This window comes from Scleropages formosus, chromosome 6 (assembly GCF_900964775.1).
Source record: "Scleropages formosus chromosome 6, fSclFor1.1, whole genome shotgun sequence".
Lineage (NCBI taxonomy): Eukaryota > Metazoa > Chordata > Actinopteri > Osteoglossiformes > Osteoglossidae > Scleropages > Scleropages formosus.
Genome location: NC_041811.1, coordinates 38118193 through 38140232, shown reverse-complemented (window position 1 = coordinate 38140232; position 22040 = coordinate 38118193). Strand labels below are relative to the sequence as shown.

The 22040-nt window shown below is 40.6% G+C and overlaps 1 protein-coding gene across 4 annotated transcripts in view; it reads right to left on the bottom strand.

Annotated features, from left to right (window-relative positions):
• unc13bb (unc-13 homolog Bb (C. elegans)) overlaps positions 1 to 22040 on the bottom strand; it is an 89569-nt gene that overhangs the window by 7284 nt on the left and 60245 nt on the right. For all 4 annotated transcript variants that reach the window (XM_018745047.2, XM_018745049.2, XM_018745048.2 and 1 more), the window contains 12 exons: positions 21077 to 21145; positions 20327 to 20416; positions 19886 to 20023; positions 16341 to 16468; positions 16136 to 16221; positions 14025 to 14151; positions 13812 to 13908; positions 13065 to 13208; positions 12207 to 12284; positions 12046 to 12123; positions 1438 to 1526; positions 1011 to 1157 (listed from right to left, as the gene is read on the bottom strand). In XM_018745047.2, the coding sequence (XP_018600563.2) occupies positions 1011 to 1157; positions 1438 to 1526; positions 12046 to 12123; positions 12207 to 12284; positions 13065 to 13208; positions 13812 to 13908; positions 14025 to 14151; positions 16136 to 16221; positions 16341 to 16468; positions 19886 to 20023; positions 20327 to 20416; positions 21077 to 21145 (1271 nt within the window). The remainder of the gene's footprint in view (positions 1 to 1010; positions 1158 to 1437; positions 1527 to 12045; positions 12124 to 12206; positions 12285 to 13064; positions 13209 to 13811; positions 13909 to 14024; positions 14152 to 16135; positions 16222 to 16340; positions 16469 to 19885; positions 20024 to 20326; positions 20417 to 21076; positions 21146 to 22040) is intronic.

Below are 22040 nucleotides of genomic sequence, written 5' to 3'. Positions count from 1 at the left end.
GAGAAAGTTGTCCAGTTTGACAGACAGGTCTTGAAAGGAAGATGTTCATTGCTTTGGTGAAAAGCATCTGCTAAATGAATAAATGTAAATGTAAATAAATGTAGATGGGCAAGCTGGAAGGTGAAGAATCTCTGTTTTGGAGAGGTTTAGCTGTAAGTGCTGATCAGACAGGCAGGCAGAGATGTTCAAGAGGCAGGCAGTGATACGGGAGGAAATATCTGTAGCTCCAGGGGGGAAGAAGAGGGAAGAGTCTGGATATCATCAGTATAGGAGTGATGGGGGAATCTACAAGAGGCAATGAGCAAGTTGAGAGAAGAGGTGCAGATGGAGGAGTAGGGATCCCAGGGCCAAGCCCTGTGAAACACCAGTTGAGACAGGTTCAAGAGATCACTGTGAGCCATGCCAGAACCACCTTGTAAGATCTACCCGACAGGTAGGACTCAGACCACTTAGTGCTGTTTGTTTGAGGCTAAGCTGTCGAAGACAGGAAAACAGAATTCGGTGGTTGTGACAGCGTCAAATGCTGCAGAAGGGTCGAGATGAATAAGGACCAAAGAAAGGAAGGCCGCTGTAGCTGACTGGAGAGCATCTGATACTGCAAGGAGAGCTGTCCTTGTGGCATGGCCAACTTGGAATCCAGACCGACAATTTAAAGTAATGTTTTTATAAGCAGCTTTACAAAGTGCATTACAATAAGGAAGAAAGAGTTAGAACTCCACAGCCATTTACAGTAAATATTCACATTTTAAAACTACTATAAAAGAACAATGGACTAAAGCAAGAAACAGAAATTAACTGTAAAACAAATAATGACATAGAAAGAGACAGAAAAAGGGAACCATTTGCACTTGTTTTGCAAGGGAAGCCTGTACGGCGAAGTGGAAAAAAGGTGACAGACCACAGAACAGACTCACACAAACAACGTAATGTAAAAGTTGCACTAATTTCAAGCCCAAACACAGCAGGGATTTGATCACATGAAAATGGTACAATGGCACTCCATGACTCACTTTCCATCCAGGAAGTCCATGAGAGGCCGAAGCACATTGTCCGAATCGGCCTCCGCCGTGTTGCGGCTATTGGCATTAACGGGGCCCTTCACCTGGTATAAGAGCTCTGCCATCTGCCTCAGACAATCATCGATCCGGCCTTGGAAGCTGGGGTTGAGGAGACGGACTAAATTTTAGCATCCATTGGACGGGCCGAAGAGATCATCCCAGTTACAACCCCTGAGCACAACAACATGCGTCTTAACAGAAAAACAGGATTCCTAAACCAGACAGACAGACACTTACATTAAAAAGTGGACAATGAACAGTACACCTGTCATCAATACAGCTTTTGTTTAAATTTTGCTGGAATGTCACAAGAATAGAGGTTTTTAATGAAGGAGGCAAAACAAGCTGCTCTGGTGACAGCGTGGACACATTCTCCCACCTGTTTCCAAAAGTGGCACTCAGCTCATCCAGCACATTGTTCAGCTTCACCTGCAGCTCATTCAGGAGGTCGCTGGCCTCAGGGTCCAGCTGAAGGGAGACAGACATGCAGGCAGTGGCAGAGAACTCAGGTATGGGCACGACTTAAACAGCACAGATGCCATAACCAGAACGACTGTTTGTTTGTGTACCTAAAACATGCTTAAAACCACACAACATGACAATGTAACGGAAGTCCGCTCAGTCTCCGCGATACATCCTGCTAATGGCCAGGTTGTGCGTACCTGTACAGAAGACCTTCATGCACCCATTGCAGGATTCTGAGCTCAGCAAGACAAAAGCCTTGAGAAAACCTCTGACAAAAAATCCAATGCAGTCTGCTAGGATATAGGAGTAACCAACGCCACCTTTTCCGGACTCACCTCTCTCATGATCTCTTCAAGTTCACGTAATGTGTAAATGTTCATGCTCTGTAACTTTGAGATCATACCTGCTGAACAGACAAACCTTCATGCAGCTACTCGTGTAATATAATGTAAAAGTTTAGTTAAAAAAGTTATATATATTATTATTAGGAATGTGATTAGGAATCATCGGATAAAGTTTTACGTAGCTACTCGTGATGTCCACTGGTTTATATGGTGGAAAGTAATTAACTGTACTTTAGGATCACGCGACTGCATCTAATTGTCTGTGCTAATGTAATGAACACATTGTATCTTCTATGAGATGTACATCACTTTCAAGAAAAGCATCTGCTAAATGAATAAATGTACAGACAGCCCTGTACTTCTGTAAATTTGACTTACATAAATTGGGATTTACGTACAAAATTCCCGGCATAAACATTATTTACCGATAGTGCTTTTATTTTACGCAAAACATCTAAAATACTTTAAGCGCAAGTCGACGTAGCCAGACAAGAGAGGAAACTGCATCTTCTCAGTTCCTGTGTGTTTTGAGCCATGAACTCAAAACATGGTCTCCTCTCATTAGTATAGTGCTTTTTCTCACCATTTTTTTTTTTTTTTTTTTTTTTTAACCCATTTCATTATTCACAATGCCTGGTGGTAAACGTGCACTTGAAGGAAAACAAGAACCATCTCACAAACGTACAGCAATCGATCTGGAGATGAAATTGAAAAAAAATAAGTATGAAGATGGACAGAGATTATTGTCTATAGCACAGGAACCAGGTTTAGTCGTATCGACTGGAAATACGATAGTGAAAGATGCTGCACGTATAAAGGAGCACGTGATGATGTTGAATGGTGAGGGAGGAGGGGAATCTGACATATGTAACTTTTGACTTATGTAAGGGGTTAAAAAACAATCTATTTGCGTAAGTCGAGGGGTGTCCACACATGCAAATGTTAACAAGTGAAGCCATTATAATTTATACATACATATTACATAAAATTTTGGAATGAATGCATTTTGACCTGGAAGAACAAAGCACAAGATAGGGTGTCTATGGAAAGTGCGCTTAAGGCCTCATTCCTACAAGGTGTACGTACATGGTAGAATCAATGCTACAAGAATATGAAGAATTTGTATACTTGATTGAACAGTCTCTTTTTGCTCGCCATCTCTGTTTGCTGGCAAATAAAGGCTTCCTGACATGCTGACACCCAGGTCCTGAAGTCTTGCCTGTCAACAGTATGCAGCATTGCTTTTCCTATAAACACAGGGTTGCGATGTTTCACCAAAAAGATCACCTCTTATCTCATCTTCCCACAAAACACTGTGATATATTCACAGTATTTTAGTGCCATCTGAAAATTCATGAAACTTCCAAACCACTGCAGGCATAACACACAGGAAACAGAAACTCGCACTCTGCTGTGCCAACACTTTAAATATATTGTTCATACTTGCAATATGTTCTACAACACGGACGCAATTTAAAACAGCGATATGGAAGACTGTAGGTAAGTTGTTAATTTTCTAGTTTTCCATGCAGACAATTACTTCTAAAATCAAATGCAGGAATACTTTGGACACTTCCAAAATAGACTGCACAAAATTATATTCATATTCAGAAAAAACTGCTCAGAAAACCAGATGATATCAGCAACTTGACCTCAACTCTTCTCAAGCCCACCTCTGAACTGGCTTCCATCTTCAAAACACATGAAAAGAAGTAAAGAGAACATATGAATCAGCCACTGCTGTTAGGCAGGTGTGTAGCACATTTCATATAAACTGTTCTTCACCAAATAAATAATATTAATAAATGACAAATGATACTGGTTTCCTGTAAAAGGGATCAGTTCTATATACATCTATCTATTACTTTCTATCAACTGGTCGTTGAGCTCTCTGGAGCCACTTACCTCACAAAAACACAAGCAGGGAGAGCTCACTTTATGCACAAAAAAGATCCACAAAAATCACCCCCCCAAAATGTCCTTTCTACCTATTTTAGCCTCAGAAATTAAACAAAGAGCAAAGTTTGTCACCAATTCATATAAATAAATATTTACTGTATAATAAAACACAAACTATCCTCAGAAAATAAGGCCCAGTGTAAGCGAAAACGTGTTTTCTCATATTCTTATTATTAAGTAAAAATGCATTTTGCCAGGTTACATAGATAGTTGCTTCACTTGCTCAACAGGTATTTAGATGCTTAATGTGTATTTCACTCTGCAAAGTGCTTAGGTGCTGTAATTCTTCTAAAACAAAGCCAACTTTCTATTTTTTGCTAATTATCACAGACAGCCTCATCCAAACACAGCATCAGTTATGGTAAACCAAACTTTTTAAATCATATAAAGAGCTTTTTAATAACATGAATGCTGTTGGCATGTATTTTTCAGGATTTTATTATTCACTCTATTTACTGTTTATTATATTATGATTATTTAATTTTGTTTTTAATTTTTCCTTCAATTGTATTATACGTATTTATCTTCATGAACTTTTTCCCTCATGTGCCTGTGATATGACCTCTCTAGAAAGTTACAGAACACAAAGCACCTCAGTAACTTGCTCATTTTCCACAGAACAAGGGACAGGAGGCTAAAAGGTCTTTACCCACTTTTTTAAAAACAGACTGTATTAAAAGACAGAGAGAAAGACACACACAGCACACATGAGCACATTAACATCTGCATGGACACACATCCTTTTCAAATGCACGCATACCTGTGATGGGCAACATCTGGTGAGAACTAATAAATCAACTTTTTAAAGTTTACTTTGCCTTGTTATTGAAACTCCAAAGAACCTTGGACTGAAAAAGATAAATTGCAAACAATGAATGCCCTTACATTATTATAAATAGTCAATGTTACAATTAATCTAATTTCAAAGATTACACAGAGGCTCTTCACATAATGAAACACACTGCCAGTGACGTGATGTGAAAACCATCCTTGAGTGAAAAAACAAGGCTCCCAAAAAAGGTTACAAAGGCAGTGAAGGATAAGCTGAAAAGAAAAACATTAAAAGACAAGCTGTACATCATTAAGTGCACAAAATGTGGCGAACACCCGCAAGGATATTGCAAATACTGGTTTAACTGGTTCACATAATTTTTCTAAATAAAGAAAAAAAAAATCTGAAATAACAGGTGTTGACAAGTAGTCAAGGCTGACACGAAAAAAGAAGAAAAAGAAGGACGTGGAGCAAGAAGAGCACAGAGACCCCTGAGCTTCAACTTCACGACCTGGAAAAGTGTTTCTCCTCACTGTTTCAAGTGCAAGTTCAAAGGTGAAACTGAGTACAAAAATCATTCACTTTCCTGCACAAACCGTGGTTCCAGTTGCAATACTATACATAGTAAGTGACAAAATACAATCATTTTTGTTACTAATAGTGTAGTACAGAGCACCTAGAGGAAACCCATACACAGAGAGATCGAACCCATGTCCTCTTGTACAACCCAGCAGTGCTACTCACTGTGCAATACTCTCTCTGTTTTATGCAACATCATCAAATTAATTTAGAAGAATGTAAATAAAAACCACAGTAATTCTGCTTTAGAATGCAAGCGGACTCACATTTCAAAATTTAAAAGGAATGTTTATAAACTTCACGTCTCAACCGTTGGTAAACTAGATTATCATATTGCCACCTACATCACACACATGCACTTGTAACCATACGTCTACATCGATAAATCACACAACAGTACGCTGTAATGACTCATGTCCGCCTACATTTCAGGCTGAAGAAACCTTGATAATTGAGCATGTTTTGGTGTAAATAATGTAACGAGGAGAAATGGGGTGAAATGCAAGTCCCTTGGGAAGAGTGTTAAAGTCAATAAAGAATGTTGGCCCTCAGAAGGATGCAATACTTCCCTGACTTCAGCACAACACGTATAGTGTTTGGTACTAAATGAGCTCCTGGGGTTATGTGAAAACGTAAATGTGTATAAGCCAAACCCACTCTTATTCTTCACGATTGGGATAAAACAGTCCATCACTGGAGTGTCAAGACAGGGGAAGAAATTAACTGACAAAGAACAATACCACTGCAGAAACAGCACACGTGGTTCTCAAAAAGACAATGTTTTAAACTCATTTAAAAATGTGACTATGCAGTGGAACTCAGATTTGGGGTCTTCTTAGGGTTTCAGACTGAGAAACATGTTTTTCCAGCTTGGTGCAGAATGAAGAAAAAGAAACTCAACTAAATGCTATAATCTAAAGGCATTTATGACATAAAAGAAAAGCTAATGTCCACACACACACACACACACACACACACACACACACACACACACACACACAATCTACAAGCACTTGTCCCAAGCAGGGTCGCGGCAAACAGGAGACTAATCCGGCAACACAGGGCACAGGGGGACACCCAGGACGGGACACCAGTCCGTTGCAAGGCACCCCTAGCAGGGCTCGAACCCCAGACCCGCCACACGGTGGGCCCCGGCCAAATCTGCTGCGCTACTATGCCTCCCATCACTAATGTCCAGCAAGACAATATTAAAACTGAAATTTTCCTCATGTAATAGAACAAAGAAGTGATTTTCTTTATTACTTATTACTTTTGCATTCTACCCTCAAAATGAGCAGGACGAAATGTGCTAAGTCTAAGTGTGGAAGCTAGAAATGTGGTGAGAATGTTTGTCCTTGAAGGTAAGCATCTTCAGGTTATGACGACAACCAAGAATAAATGTGCTGAGCTTTTCAAATACTTTAAGGAGGGCTTGGTTCAGTACTGGGCCCCCTACTCTTCTCAACCTATACCTCTGCTCTAGGCCCTGTCATCACCACCCATGGATTCAACTACCACTGCTACACCAATGACACCCAGCTCTTCCTCTTATTTTCACCTTTTCCAATGAGTTATGGGATTTGTTGGCGACAAGGAGGGCAGTGATTATGGGAGGACATTATTAATCCATCCCTGGATATGGGGTGGTGCGGGAATAGGGGCGAGGGCGTAACCATTTGAGGAGGGTATGCAAAGATTATGGTCTTACAGATGTGGGAGGAAATGGTTTGGCTCTGAAGTTGGTGCCACATGGTGAAACTCATAAGGCCATTTGGGTAGACTAGACTGTGTGTTCATCTCTGGGGAAGCTCTAATTTATGAGTGTGTCATACAGAAATGAGATACTCTCAATTGCTTCCAATTTTTGCAGCAGCTTTTGAGAGTAACAGGCCTTTGCCATAGTAGCTCTCATTATGTAGTTTTCAAGTCGAATTAACTAAGGAAACAGTTTTGGTTTTTAAAATATAGTTTCAGTGCACACACTGAGCTCAGGCTGGTAGCTCCAGCTAAATGATTGTAAACAACTCTCATCGTATCTTACTTGTTCTTTCCCAGAACTTAGTGAATTTTAGTAGCTATTTATTTCAATTCTCTTTCCACACATGACCAAATTATCAAAATCTTTGAGTGATATTGTGAAAAAACACCAGAGTAGAGCCAAAATCAGTTTGTGAGATAGAAAAGGGCACTTGAATGAGACAAAAAAGAGACACTAGAAATCAGTCAACAGGAGAGGGAACGTACAGGCAGTCCTCGAATTACGAACGTCCAACTTATGTACAACACGTACTTACAAACCACCCCCTTAATGACCGGAAGTTGATTTTTTTGTCACACTTAAGTAACGATCAAATGAAAACTTCATAATTAAGCATGTGATGTTAAAAATTCGAGTTACTAAATATACAACGGTTCGTACATCGCGCGTCTACAGCGGTTTGTCGCCTAGTGGGTGGGGCACGTGAGCCCAAAGCAGGACAGATTTCCTTCTTTTCCCATTTACATAGTCTCATGTGTTACTGCATTTGGCTTTAATTTTTTGTTTTTACCCTCCTAACCATGGCACCAAAGTGTAAATGTGATGCAAGTGACGGTGATGTATCCAAGAAAAGGAAAACACTCACGATTCAACGACTGAAACAAAAGTGGAAATAATAAAGCAAAAGGTGAAATTCTAACGAACATTGCAAAAGTGAACATTAAAGTATCTGTAATGTTTTGCACATCGGCACACACTCTCTCTTTCTGTCGCTCTCTCTCTCAGCTACAAAAGACACTTCTCAACCTCTTCCCAGTTGCAGAATCTAACTCCTCAGTGCGTTCTCAAACCTACCTCGCTCTGCTCTTCAAGTCCTGTCCCTCATCGTTCCCAGTCCCGTTCCATGTTTCTTGATAACGACTGCCCGCCTCGTTCCTCGACCGTGATTTTGGATCCTCGCCTCTGTTGTTTGACTGACTATTTGCCCGTCCCCGACCACGAGAACACGTCTAATCCTTTGCTCTGAATAAACGATCCTGAACTTGGGTCCAGCCTCCCCGTGCCCTCTGTTCATCATGACAGTAGTAACATTTATCATCATCTCTTATGTTTCTCTCTATTATAAATACTGTAACTACATTTCTTATGATTATTATGATGTTATTACATTGTATTATTATTATTACTGTATCGTTATAGTAAAGATGTTTTAATGTATCTAAAGTGTTTCTTTAATGTTTTTAATGGTACATGATATACGGTATACTTAGACAAACAAGACAAACATTTGACAAACTGGTATTAGATACCCACCATACCCAACTGTTCCAATTTGCCTCAAAATCTCACTTAAAGACAGACTGAGAACACAGAACTCGTTCGTAATTCGGGGACTGCCTGTACTGAAAACCATACTTGAATTCTAAACACGACCTACTGTTACAAAAATCACAATGTAAGAATACCTCTTACTGTGATACCCACCCTGGCATCAACGTTCTTATCCTCTACAGTCAGCTATTTCATAGAGGTGAAAAAACAATATGATAATTGGGGTCAGTATAATCAGTACCTAGAGTCCTATCCTACTTTGTAGCTACCGTATTTCTATTTACAAATACCATATTCATTGTCGTTATCTTATCTGAGCAAATTAGTTTATAATTACAAGCTATCATCCTTCATCCAAAGGTACAGACCCACCTCTTCATCTTCCTCCTCTGGCTCCACAAGCTCATCCATCTCGAGGAGCAGAGAACAAAAACATGTTTATTGTGAGTCTTGCCTACAACACTCATGGCTTCTGAAAAGTCTTTAAGGAATGTAAAGTGATCTTTAAAGAACCTTGGGTGTCTTCTGGCCAGTTCCAATGTAACTGTAAAGTTGTTTAAATAGACTAAAGGCAACCTCCTGCCCATGGCATAAAAGCACTGCTGTGGGGTGTTAAGGGAGCAAGAATATACAGTGACTAAAAAGTATTAACCCCAGTTGGACTTTTCCATAATTTATTGTGGTACTGTGTTGAACCATGCGTATTTAATAGATTTTTTTGCTACTACTCTGGACAAAGCACTCTATAATGTAAAAGTTTTGAATCTAGATATTTTACTAAATTAATAAAAAAAAATAAAAAATAGAAAATTACTGAATGCATAAGCATTTACTACCTTGTGTTTTGACAAATGTAAATTACCTCCGAGATAACCAAATTTCTTCTCCAAGTCACATAATTACTTTATTGGTGTTCACCTGTATGCAGCTGATGTGTTTCAAATGATCTGAAAATGAATACACCTCCGAAGTGACATACATTTAAGAGCATTTCTAGGGAAACAGTACACCATGAAGACTAAGGAATGTTTAAAGCAGATCTGACACAATTTTCATGAAAGATATCAGTCAGGGCAGAGAGAAAATATGGAAAAAATGTGAATCTGCCAAGAACAGGGCGTTCTACAAAACTGAGTATTCAGGGCAAGAAGAGCTGTAGTAAGGGAGGACACCAAGGGGCCTAAGGAACTCTTTAAGAGTTATGGTCAACTATGACAAAGATGTGAGAAACACCACAAGACAATAAGCACACACTTTGTAAATCCAGCTTGTATAGAAGTGTGGCAAGAAGCGAGCTTGTATTGGAAAAAAAAAGAAAAAAAAAAAAAAGAAAAAAAACTCATATCACATCTCAGTTTGTCTAAACCAATGTGAGAGACTCAACAATTTAGAGCAAGATTTGGTGGCAGCATCATGCATTGGGGATGGTTTACAGGTGCAACAGCAGCCAACTGGCAGGCATGAGTGGCACAGACCTTAGCAATGGACACAGACTCTGGTAGCATGAAATATCGCCACTCTGATGGGAAATAAGCTTTTGCAGGAGGTGGAAGAGTACAGGTGAGATATAGCTAATCTCATCTCCACAAAAAAAATTTGGATCTGGGAACCAAATTCAGTAGTAGAACCTTCTATCCAGCAGTTCCTCCTTGAGAAAAGGCCCCATGCAGCTGTGGAGATACTCACAATACCCTGGCTGAGGGCTGTGCAGTTGGTGCAGTTCTTCCTGGTGGCTGCAAGTTGCAGAGATGAAAAGGGACTGTTTGATCATGGACAAAGTGGCCAAATGAATCTTTTCCGCAAGATTGCTGGGTTCACTGTCAGGGTAAGGAGCTCAGCAATTCAGGAAAGCCTCAGAGTACAGTAGGTGTTCATCCGGATCAAGAGGAGTCAGCTGAGATGGTTTTGGCATGTCATAAAAACACCCCCTGGTCGGCTGTTACTGGAGTTATTCTGGGCACGTGGTGCTGGGAGGAGCCCCTAGGGCACACCCAGGAGACACTGGACAGATTATATCTCATGGCTGGCATGGGAATGCATGCCTTGGGATCCCTCAGGAGGAGCTCAAAAATGTGGCTGTGGAAAAATTAGTTTGGCCCTGCCTGCTCAGCTTGTTCACTGCGATCTTCACCAGGACAAGCAGACAAAGTGTACTGAGCATTTTGTTTTTAATTTATTGAAATGTTGATTTTTACTTTAATATTATAGAATACTTTGTGTTGATGAGTATCAGAAATCCTCACTTAAATACATCTTCCACGCTGTACCACAATAAATGGGAAAAAGTCCAGGTGAGGTTGAATAATTTCTATAAGCATTATGTATTCAAACCTAACTCTGTACACTACCCCATTTTTAGGCTACCCAGAGGTATACTGTTATACTTGACATAGCCTACACTATTACTTCTAAGTCACTTTTAGAGAGGCAACACTATTGATTACACCTTTTCAGCTGTATTTTGTAAAGGATTTAAGGTCTCAGGGGTCTATAGGAATGGCCATAAAAAGCAAGTGAGAAAGAAGTTTGGCAACCACATAGTCCTAGTATGCTTTCCTATTCTATCCACCACATACCCTGGCTTCCTCTATGGCAATCTGTGGAATAACAAAGTATTTCTTTGATGACAAACTGCAATGGGAAAAGTGCAGCAGAACACACTACAGCTATGTAAGACCTCAATCTGAACACAATTTCATAAGAACAGTAAATATGCTTGGAAACTGTTTAGAACATGTATTTAAATAAGACCAAAGGAAAAGCATTAAAACACAGGGAGAGAAATATATGTGCCTCGATACAAACCAGTGGCTACAGCATACAGTGGAAATCTGAGGACTAAAGGGGTAGTGTGGTGGGTGTTATGAATACTCCCCCAACCAGATCTGCACTCGTGGTGCTTCATCACTAAGGTTCAGCTGAGAGCTTGTGTTTAGGGAAGCAGTCTGCCAGTTCATTGACAGAGTACAGTATGGTTTCAGCAAAGCAGAATAAATGCACCTAGAAGTTTTGCACAAAGAGCCAGGAAAATAAATAAATAAATGAAGTACTGCATATATGGCCTGTGCTAATGATTTAGAAAGTAAATCTTAAGAGTATATCACTAAATAAGGTGTTCCAATGTCATTCAATTTCTTATGCATATTCTGCATGCATATCTATGACACACAAGCACAGCATTCCAAAAAATCTACAAACCGCATAAAATTTCAAGACACGACAACGCAATTGTAATAATGTATTAGTCAACAAAGACCTACAAAAGAATGCCCTTATTTTAGTTTCAAACTGCATGCAACACGGGATGTAACAAGTCATTTATTCACTCATTTTCTGCAGTTTGAGATTTGGACGCGAGTGCCCGCATAGTGCCAAGAACACAGTACATACTCCTACACTACCCGTGAACAGCGGACTGCAAAAGCGGACGACGCAGAGCTTTTTCCTGTACGCACACAGGCTGCATTTAGGTCAAAATAATGGGAAACTACATTATGCCTTTTTCCCGTAACTTTGGCACACAGTAAAAAAGGCCCTGCCACCTTCATCGCTCCTCACCTGTTTGGCACCCATAGACTCAAACATCTTCTCCAGCTGGACACGGAGCTGCTGCACGTTGTTCATGAGGACACAGGGCTGCCAAAAAGTGAAAGAGGATCAGTTACCAAGCTCGGCAGTTGACATAATAGCACAGTGATGAAATCTGTGCTCAGACTTACTATTTTTTCCTTGTCACAGTATGTGGCGAAGCTCTTGGTCAGGATGGCACAGTACTGGAGCAGAACCTTGGTGATGGTCTGGTGGACCAAACAAATTATGTTCAGCTTTAATTATGCACCGTCACATTGAGAACGTGTTTCTTCTTCTTTATACCATGAATAACGGCAGCATTAACTCAACATCTAGAACATCACAAATCATTACTTGAACATCTGGCACTTCCTTGTGCTACAAAGATCACACACGCACGCACACACACATTTTCTGAACCGCTTGTCCCATACGGGGTCACGGGGAACCGGAGCCTACCCGGCAACACAGGGCGTAAGGCCGGAGGGGGAGGGGACACACCGAGGACGGGACACCAGTCCGTCGCAAGGCACCCCAAGCGGGACTCGAACCGCAGACCCACTGGAGAGCAGGACCCGGTCCAACCCACTGCGCCACCGCGCCGCTACAAAGGTCAGTAAGTATCAAACAAATTGTGCTGTGGGAATGGATTTCAAAGAGCCCCTAAGAATTCGATTAAATGTATTTTTAAAGAGCTCTTTTCACGCAGTGACAGAGTGCTGAACACAGGAATAGAGCAAAGAAACAAATACATCAGACAAGGAAACAAAGAAGACAGTGGACTACAGACTACAGTAATACATTATCAATACATTTATTCATTGAGCAGACGCTTTGCTCCAAAGCGACACACACACACACACACACACACACACACACGCAGGCTGAAGCCGCTCATCCCGAGGGGGATCACGGCGAGCCGGAGCCTAACGAAGCAACGCTCATAAAAGGTAAGAATTGTAAGGTATTTTGTAGGAAATGAAACGAAAGAGCAGGCGGTGCGTCACCTTGGCAAAGCGGCGGCTGTATTGTGCCATGACCTTCGGGTCGGGACAGTCCAGCTTCTTAATGATCTCAAAGCTCTGATTGAGCTGCGTAAAGACGTCCACCACAGAACAGGAGAAGAGTGCGTGCTCGGACGTTTGCTGAAACTGAGGAAACAGACAAACATCAGTGAGCTGCTTCCAAAGAATATTTTCATGAGACACTCAGAGCTCTTCCGAGTACTCTTTTCACTGTGACAAAAACATACACTCAATTCAATTCAATGTATTTTACAGAGCTCTTCTCACACAGTGACACAGAGCACTTTAACACAGGAATAAAGCAAGAAAAACAAGTACATCAGATAAAGAAACAAAGAATACCGTTGACTACCGACTATCATAATATAATGCTTTTATAGAGCTATAAGTAAAAACAAAAACTCCCAAATGAAAATGGAGGGAGAAAAAACCTCTGGGGGTCCAAGGGCCACTGGCTGCACCCCACCCCTCCTGGGTATACAATCAGAAAGTACGAATGGAGTAGGGAATACAAGTAGGAAATACACTGCTAGTTCGACAGGTGTAAAAAAAAAAAATGTCATTTCCATGCATCTTTTTAGAAAGTGTAACGTTTCATGAAATAGAAATAAAAACAAATAAGCCCTGTAGCCTTGACTATTCGACACTGTCCACAATACCGTAAAAAACTGTAAATCAGAGTCAGTGCTCTTTTTTCCCCTGAACAAACAATTGTCCCTTTTCACTTACACCATCCTTCTTGTCTCTTTCAAGGGCCCCATGCATGAACTCCATGGAGACGTCCTCATTCTCATCGAGCCATTGCAACACAAACTGTAAGAACCACCTAGAAACACACACACACTTATATATTCAAATGCAAACAAAAAGCAGGAATTCCAAAAGCAGCTATACAGAAGTTGTGCAGGAAAACAAACTGGATGAATAAGACAGGTGACTCACGATGGGTACTCTGGAACAAGCCCTTTGAACGCAGGGAGGTCCTTCACATATTCGTTGTAGAGCCACTTCACCTTGAAGTGCAGGTTCATATAGTCGGCGCTCTTGCACAGTCTGTGTTTCTCGTGCTCTGAGTCAATAAAGGACACCAAATGCAAAGGCTCAGAAGGCTTTAAAAATTAACATTGGTGTCAGGAACCCCGCACACGCCTGAGAATTTGCACAGCTCAAATGTGAACCCATGTCAATCAGGAAAAAGTACATGGAGCTCTGTTTTGGGCACAGTAGAGCATCTTACAAACCTCTCATCTAAAGTTTTTATAATTTAAAAAAAAAAAAATCATTTGTTGCGGTTCACTACAAATTTAACGCTGGCTATAAAAACTGCCTCAACAGTGCCTCATCCAACAAATACAAAAATATGAAACTCTAAGCAAATCTTGCCTGCAACGTTGCTTTAGATTTTAAAAAAAAAAAAATTACTAAAAAAAGAAGTGTCTTGCAGAAGTATTCGGGTCCTTCAGGTTCTTTCATTTTACTCCATCAAATATAGCAAACCGAAGTTTCATTCCCCGATATATTTTACTTCAAATGAAAGAAGTACAACATACAGTATACTACAATATAAGTGCAATCTTAAAAATTATTACGTTCATGGAGCAGCTCGTTGTGTACTGGTTAGCGCTGCTGCCTTTGGACCCAAAGGTCTCAGGTTCGATCCTCCAGCTGTAGTACTCTTGAGCAAAGTACTTACCCTAAATTGCTCCACTAAAATTACCCAGCTGTATAAATGGGTAAAAAATTGTAAAGTAGCTTAACATTGTAAGTTGCTTTGGGGAAAAGTGTCAGCTAAATGAATAAATATAAATGTAATATAATGAATATGGTCGTTATGAACACTATTTTCAAAGTAAAAGAAATGTCATGATCACACTTAATAAATTTAAATATTTAAATAGTTTGAGGAAATCTGCACTGGACTTTGATTTGGTTCTTGTCTCTATTTATCCACACTAGTCATTCACCTGTTGTGTCCATATGCATTCACTGTGCAGAACACGTTCACCGCCTACAAGAGAATTTCTCTTCTGACAACGAGTATGATATTCTACTCCAAAACACTCAAAACTGGTAGGTTTGCATCACACATAGTGACTGCAGACATATTTTGGCAATAAACTACCTTGGTCTCATTTGACCAGGAGACCTTTTCTCCACATCATAACTGAGTTACCGTCAGGGTTTCTGGCAAACTCCAGACAAAAAATGGTTTTTTCTGAGTAATGTCGTCGTCTTCTTCAAGCACGCTAATGACTTCATGTTCACCGCTTAACTTCTCCAAGTCAGACAAGTGTGAACTGTTGGCCATTTTCAACTGCACGGCCCGTTCAAAACGGACACTCGTTCAATAGAAGTCGAGTGTGTCGAGAAAGAACATGAAAACCCATGAAACACAAAAAGCAACAATATAGTAAACCATAAAACAAAACACTGAAGGAAAAAAAAAAAACAACAGGTAGGATGACACTGAAATGTCAAGATGGTGGTGCGGTAGTACGCAGCTGCCACTTCGGCTCCTCAAATATGCTGCATGTTACGTTGTTCTGTGTTGCACCATGGTCTCCGGAGAAACAACACTTCACTCCACTGTATACAAGCTATACAGAGGAATGACAATTTAAACAACTTCAACCTGATGATAAATAAAATTTAAAAAAAACACTAGAGGAACCAAAAAAGACAAGCCCAGAGGACAGAGAGAGAGAGAGAGAAAGAAAGAGAGGAAAAAACCTCTTTCAAATGCATGGATCACCTTGTAAAATGAAATGAAATAGTAAAACTTTAACCTCTACTACTTGATGTGAAGTAATTTTCCCCTCACGATTCATAAAGACTGTGAAGGTCAGGGTTCCTCACTCAAACCACTAAGATACAAGCAGCAAAAACACAAAATCAAATCTCTACGACATAATTTGATACCACTCCAACAAACCCAGCAAGCAGCACAGCTTTGTCTCAAAGTGGAAACACTTCATATCGCAAACAAGTGCTTGGATATCTCAATAAGAGGATACACTGGTTCTTCTAGGTTTGAAAAGGAGGATTGACCTCACCTTCCATAGCATACTTCATGTCTTGAGCAAACAGAGTCCACATGACTTCTGCAGAAACCTTTCCTACATTGAGTTCCTGAGGGAACCTATGGTGGAGCAGAAAAAAAAAAAAACATACTGATGTAAGATGGAATGAATTCACATAGGAAAAGAGGTAAGGCAAGAGTTGACCTACAGTCCTGTGATGACAAGAATGAGTACTGACTGATTGAGCACCAGGGTATAGGAATTCTTGTCCTCCTCAATGATTGACACAATCAGGGTGATGAGTTTGGGCCAGAAATCCAGATTCCTGATGCTGGGGCCCTGTTCTTCAATGGGCAGCTCTTTCTCCTAAAAAATTCAGCAAAACTGATCAGAATCAGAATCAGAACGAGCTTTATTGCCAAGTATGTTCACACATACAAGGAATTTGTCCTGGTGACAGAAACTTCCACAGCACAGACAGAATGACAGTGACAAGACACAGATGAGAAGATAGAATATGTGAATAAAGGATAAAAAATACATAAAAAATATAAAGTACACAATATACAAAAAATAGTCACTAGACATTGTATGTATGTACAGGTATGTTCTATACAAATGCAACGGAATGTGAGTAAGACATATGATGTGATAAATAGATATAAATAGCGTTGTGTATTGCACTGGTTTACTCTCTAGGGGGGATTTAGCTGTTCATGAGGTAGATAGCCTGAGAAGAGAAACTCTTCTTGTGCCTGGCTGTCCTGGTGCTCGGTGTTCTGTAGCGCCGGCCAGATGGCAAAGGTTCGAAGAGGAAGTGGCCTTGATGTGAGGGGTCTAGAGTGATTTTGCTAGCCCTTTTACGCACTCTGGACGAGTACAGTTCTTGGAGAGCTGGGGGGGTGCCGATGATTCTTCCAGCAGTCCGATATAGAGCCAATAGACATTTAAATTACTCAAAACAATGTTGCACATGATCTCAATATCAATTTTTTTTCAATTCCACAGACAGGTGCCGAACGGTAAACTGCTATGAGACTATCTAAAACTGCTACAAAGTTGTCCATTCTGCAGAAGTCATCATTAACTACCTCATACAAAAATTAATGTTACAATACTTAACATGTATGGCGATACTTAACGATATAGGTATTTACACCTGGATGACCACTCACTCACCAGTAAATCTAAGAGAGAAAAACATCTCACCATTAACATCTCTAAGGCTGAAATCTTCATTATCCTCGCAGGTCCTTCCATGGGTTAAAGCACTCTTATCAAACTGGAAAATTTGTTCCTTTCATGTGCTTCGTCATTCAAATTTCTGGTAGTAAATCTGACAAATCTTCTCCCAGCATAATGTTCCCACACCTCCTCTACAACATTCGTAGAACTTCCTGGTACCTCATACGACAGTTTACTTAGTTCCTGGTCCAGGCAGTAATTCTGTCTCCCCTGAACTTCTGCAGCTCCTGGTCTTCTGGGCTCTGCATTCAAACCTCTACAGCTTACCCAGGATGCTGCAGTGGGAGTTATATTAAACCTTATAAAGGATTCTCATTAGCCTCTCTTTTTTCTCCCTCCATTGGCTTTCTATGGATGCGCACATCGAAGTCAAGACTATAGTTTCTTCAGTTCTCCTAGACCTGTCTGCAGCATTTCACACTGTCAACCACCATATCCTACTTTGTTCAATAGATCAGCATTAAAAAAATATGAGTCTCTATTTATCAGATATACTGTACTCTACCAGGTGGCTTGGTGTGGCCCAAGACTCTGGTCATGGCCAACAGGACCATCAAATTATCTGCATCCTCACACCTTCAGGGCCTGATCACCCCCTAAACCCCAGGAGGACTGTGGTCGCTTTGTGGTCTCACACTGGAGAGGCCCACAATCATAAACCCACAGATTCTACGTTTTGGCTCCATCAGAGCGGAACAAGCTCCCCCTGTCCCTCAAAACTGCTGGCTCTGTTTCAGCATTCAAAAACAGTTTCAAAACACATCTCCTTCAGAGCCACATCTCTCCAGATCTCCAAACTGCTCCATAAACTTTAATTATACAGTCAACTCTACTTCCTGTGAATTCTACAGGCAGCTACTCATGTAATGCGCACCAGCAAAAACTCTGTGATATTGGACTAAATAACTGTGCTTCAACAATTTCGTTTCTGTTTCTAATACTCTTTAGCTGGTTTGAAATGCACTTTTGTTTACTCTAGGCTGTACACTGCTTTGGAGAAAAGCATCTAAAAGCTGAATAAATAAATGCATATGTAATGATGATGAGTAGGTGCAAAATGACAAATTGAAGAAGTGCCTTGAAAATCTTTCTCAAGTTTCTCCCTAAATCTGTTTTTCAAAAGAACAAATAATTTAAATAATCAAAGTAATTGATGGGAAAAGTGTGTAAACCCTTATGTTTAATAACTAATGGAACTTCCATTATTGACAGTAACCTCAATCAGATACGTTATACTGATCAGATCGGTAGTTAGGAGGGATTTCTGCCCATTCTGGTACGCAAAACTGTTTCAGTTCAAGCATATTTATGGGATCTCTTGCTTGAATTGCCAGCTTCAGATAATGCCGCAGCATATGAGGAGAGGAGCATGATTTTGCCATTCTTAAGTTCTGAATTTCTTCTGTTTTACCCACTGTTTTTATTTATGCCTGTGTTTTGGAGATGCTTATATGTCTTCAGCGGTCTCCCTAGGATTCTTTCTCACTTGTCTGAGGATTTTACATTGTGCCCTTGCATTGATCTTTGCAGGACACCCACGCCAAGGGACAGCAGCAACACTGCTTAATTTTTTTTCTTTTGTAAACTAACTGCATGATTGTGGACTGGTGGAGGCCCAAGTCTCTAGAAATTCTTTTGTAAACCCTTCCAGTCTTATGAGCTTCAACAACTCTTTTCCTCTGAAATCTCCTTTGGCAGGGCAGGTCAATTCTACAGCTGAACTGACTGGAATAACTGACTGCAATTACCCTCTTCTTAAGAGATCATTACTCTAGGAGTTCACATACTGGCATAGTTTCTGAATCAATGAAAGGACAATTTGTTCAGTGAAGACACTGAAATCTAAAATGTCATGTGTGTTGCTATCTAAATAAGACTATCTTTATCGGCCATTTCAAGAGCATTTGAACATTTGAGCTCTGAATTATACTTGCTATCTGTTACTAATGGTACGTTCTGCTACAGCAGGAACAATGTGGTGAGATATCCCAAAAGGCCAGTGCTGTCAAATAGCCTCATCCAGACAGCAAGCCTCTGAAAGTTCCTACTTACCAGCAACTAGACATGTGCTGCTCGTCCACATGGAGGTTTCAGTCCTGTACTGTACCATGTCACTTTCTCAACAAGTTAACCTGATATATGTATACTGTATGTTTATATGCATCTCCAAAAAAAAAAAAAAAAAACGGTGATATTTTGGTAAAGTTTTATGCAGCTACTCGTGTGATGAACGTCGGCGCATCTGGTGAAGGAAACAAACTAACTGTTCTTAAGAGTCACATCTGCAGCTATGTCTCTCTCCCCTAATGTAATGCATAAATTGTGTTTTCTATGAGATGCACGTTGCTTGGGAGAAAAGCATCTGCTAAATGAATAAATGTAAATGTAATATATGTACAAATGGGATAAAAGTGTGGGAAAGAGTGGCACACAGACAAGTCCATTAGAGAAACAGCTAACCCTAACCCTATGGTTGAAGACTGGGGAAACACAGCAGTTTTATGCTGCTTAAAACAGTGTCAATACCACAGGACTCACATGAGCCGCTGGCTGATACTGGCATGTGTACAGTTCCTGGCAGTTGCTGAAGATGTACTCATAGGTAGAGTTCAGACAGGCCTTCACACAGTCCCGCACAACCTGGCTAGCTCTTGGGGGACTCTGTAGCTCCTGAACCTAGCAACATGATGGAGGAAAAGAGACATCAACACATTCAGCCCACATTATTCCACAGCTTGGCCCACAGTATGGACCACAGTCTTGTCCACAGCACAGTCCACAAAGGTACAGGCACTGAGCAGGACGATGGGAAGCCTAGAAAAATATGAAAAATGTATATCTTAAATTGAAAACATCTATACTGCACTTTAATCAACAAATGATAACAAGTCCTACCCCATTATATGTGTCATGACACCAAAAGAGTGTGTTACTTTGTTTATACAGCTCCTAGTACTCCACACCTCCTCGTGAGGCTACCTTCATTCTGAAGAAGGTAATGCTCGTCAAGAGGTCCACAGTGGACTTGAGGTCCTGTAAGCGCTCCTTACTGCTGGCAGGAAAGTTGTTCTGTTGGAGAGATGAAATTGGGGAGACTTTCAGAGATCAAGGGACAATCCACAGAAGACAGAAAACACAAAAGGCTGATGATTTTAAAAGCTGACAACAATGTAGTGTTTTATAACACAAGTAAAACTCTAAATGAAAAACATACAGAAGGACAGACTTTTTGTATCCTATTACTGTTAAACACTAACAGCCTCTGCATGTGCTTATAGAGTTATTCATTAATCTAACACTCTTCTCCAAAGCAACTTGCAATGTTAAGTGACTTACAATTATTTACACATCCATTTGCATAGCTGGAAGCTGGTAGGGTAAGTACCTTGCTCAAGGGCACTATACCTGGAGGTAGGTTTCAAACCTGCAACCTTTGGTTCCAAAGGCAGTGGCTCTTACATTTACATTTATTCATTTAGCTGATGCTTTTCTCCAAAGCAACTTACAATGTTAAGGTTACAATTATTTACCCATTTATACAGCTGGGTAATTTCACTGGAGCAATTCAGGGTAAGTACCTTGCTCAAGGGTACTACAGCTAGAGGTGAGGCTCGAACCTGCAACCTTTGGGTCCAAAGGCAGTCGCTCTTACCACTACATTAGCAGCTGCCAGTGCTCATACACTTCATGTTAAATAATCTGGTCATCATCCTTTCCATTGTGACTTACACGGTAAGTGGAGAGGTCAATGCGCAGAGAATTGTGCAACTGATCCAAAAGTTTAACAAAGCGTTCTTTCTGTTTGAAGACAGAGAAATTTCTTTGTGAAGAAATGAGGACAGTGCATCTGTTAACACATTTGAATTCAAAATACATCAGTCAAGTCAATAAAATTAAATTTTTAGGGGTAAGAGAGGACTCCAAAATACACCAATTGAAAACAAAGATTATATTTAAAAAGAAAAAAACAATTATAATCAGTGTGTGTACTGCAATACGAGGGTCCATAATGTCTGTGCCGCAAACACATGACCTCATGGCCTATGCTGGCCTTAAAAAGAGAATGTCAACCTCACAGGAGGGAATATGCAGCCTTGCAGCCTGGTCACTTCGAATATGCATGCTTCTCATCATCATTTACAATATGATCTCCCACACTGGAAAGATTACAGTTAACACTTACTGTAAACATACAGTATACCTATATAAACATGGTTCATCATGTAATATCAACCTCTGTGCTGATGTCCTGCTTTTCCTACTTGCAAGCAATTAACTTAAAAATTTTGTGCAAAATAAATAAACAAACACACTGCAAAAGAGAACTGTATTTTACAGGCATCTGATCAAAGTGCTTTCTGTGTCCTGCAATGTGCTGGAAAGTGATTGCAAAAGTGTAGCTGGCGGTCGAAGCCGTTAATGTTCTCCAAACAGGACATCAACTTGGCATTACATATACATTGCCTGAAAAACACACACTGAAACCTAAACAACAACAACAAAAAAATTGAGGCATGTGTTATCGCAAGTGGGGGGAGGGGGGGAGAGAGAGAGCGAGAGAGAGAGAGCGCACGCACGCACGCACGCACGCACGCACGCACGCACGCACGCACGCACGCACGCACGCACGCACGCACACACGCACGCACGCACGCACGCACACACGCACGCACGCACGCACACACGCACGCAC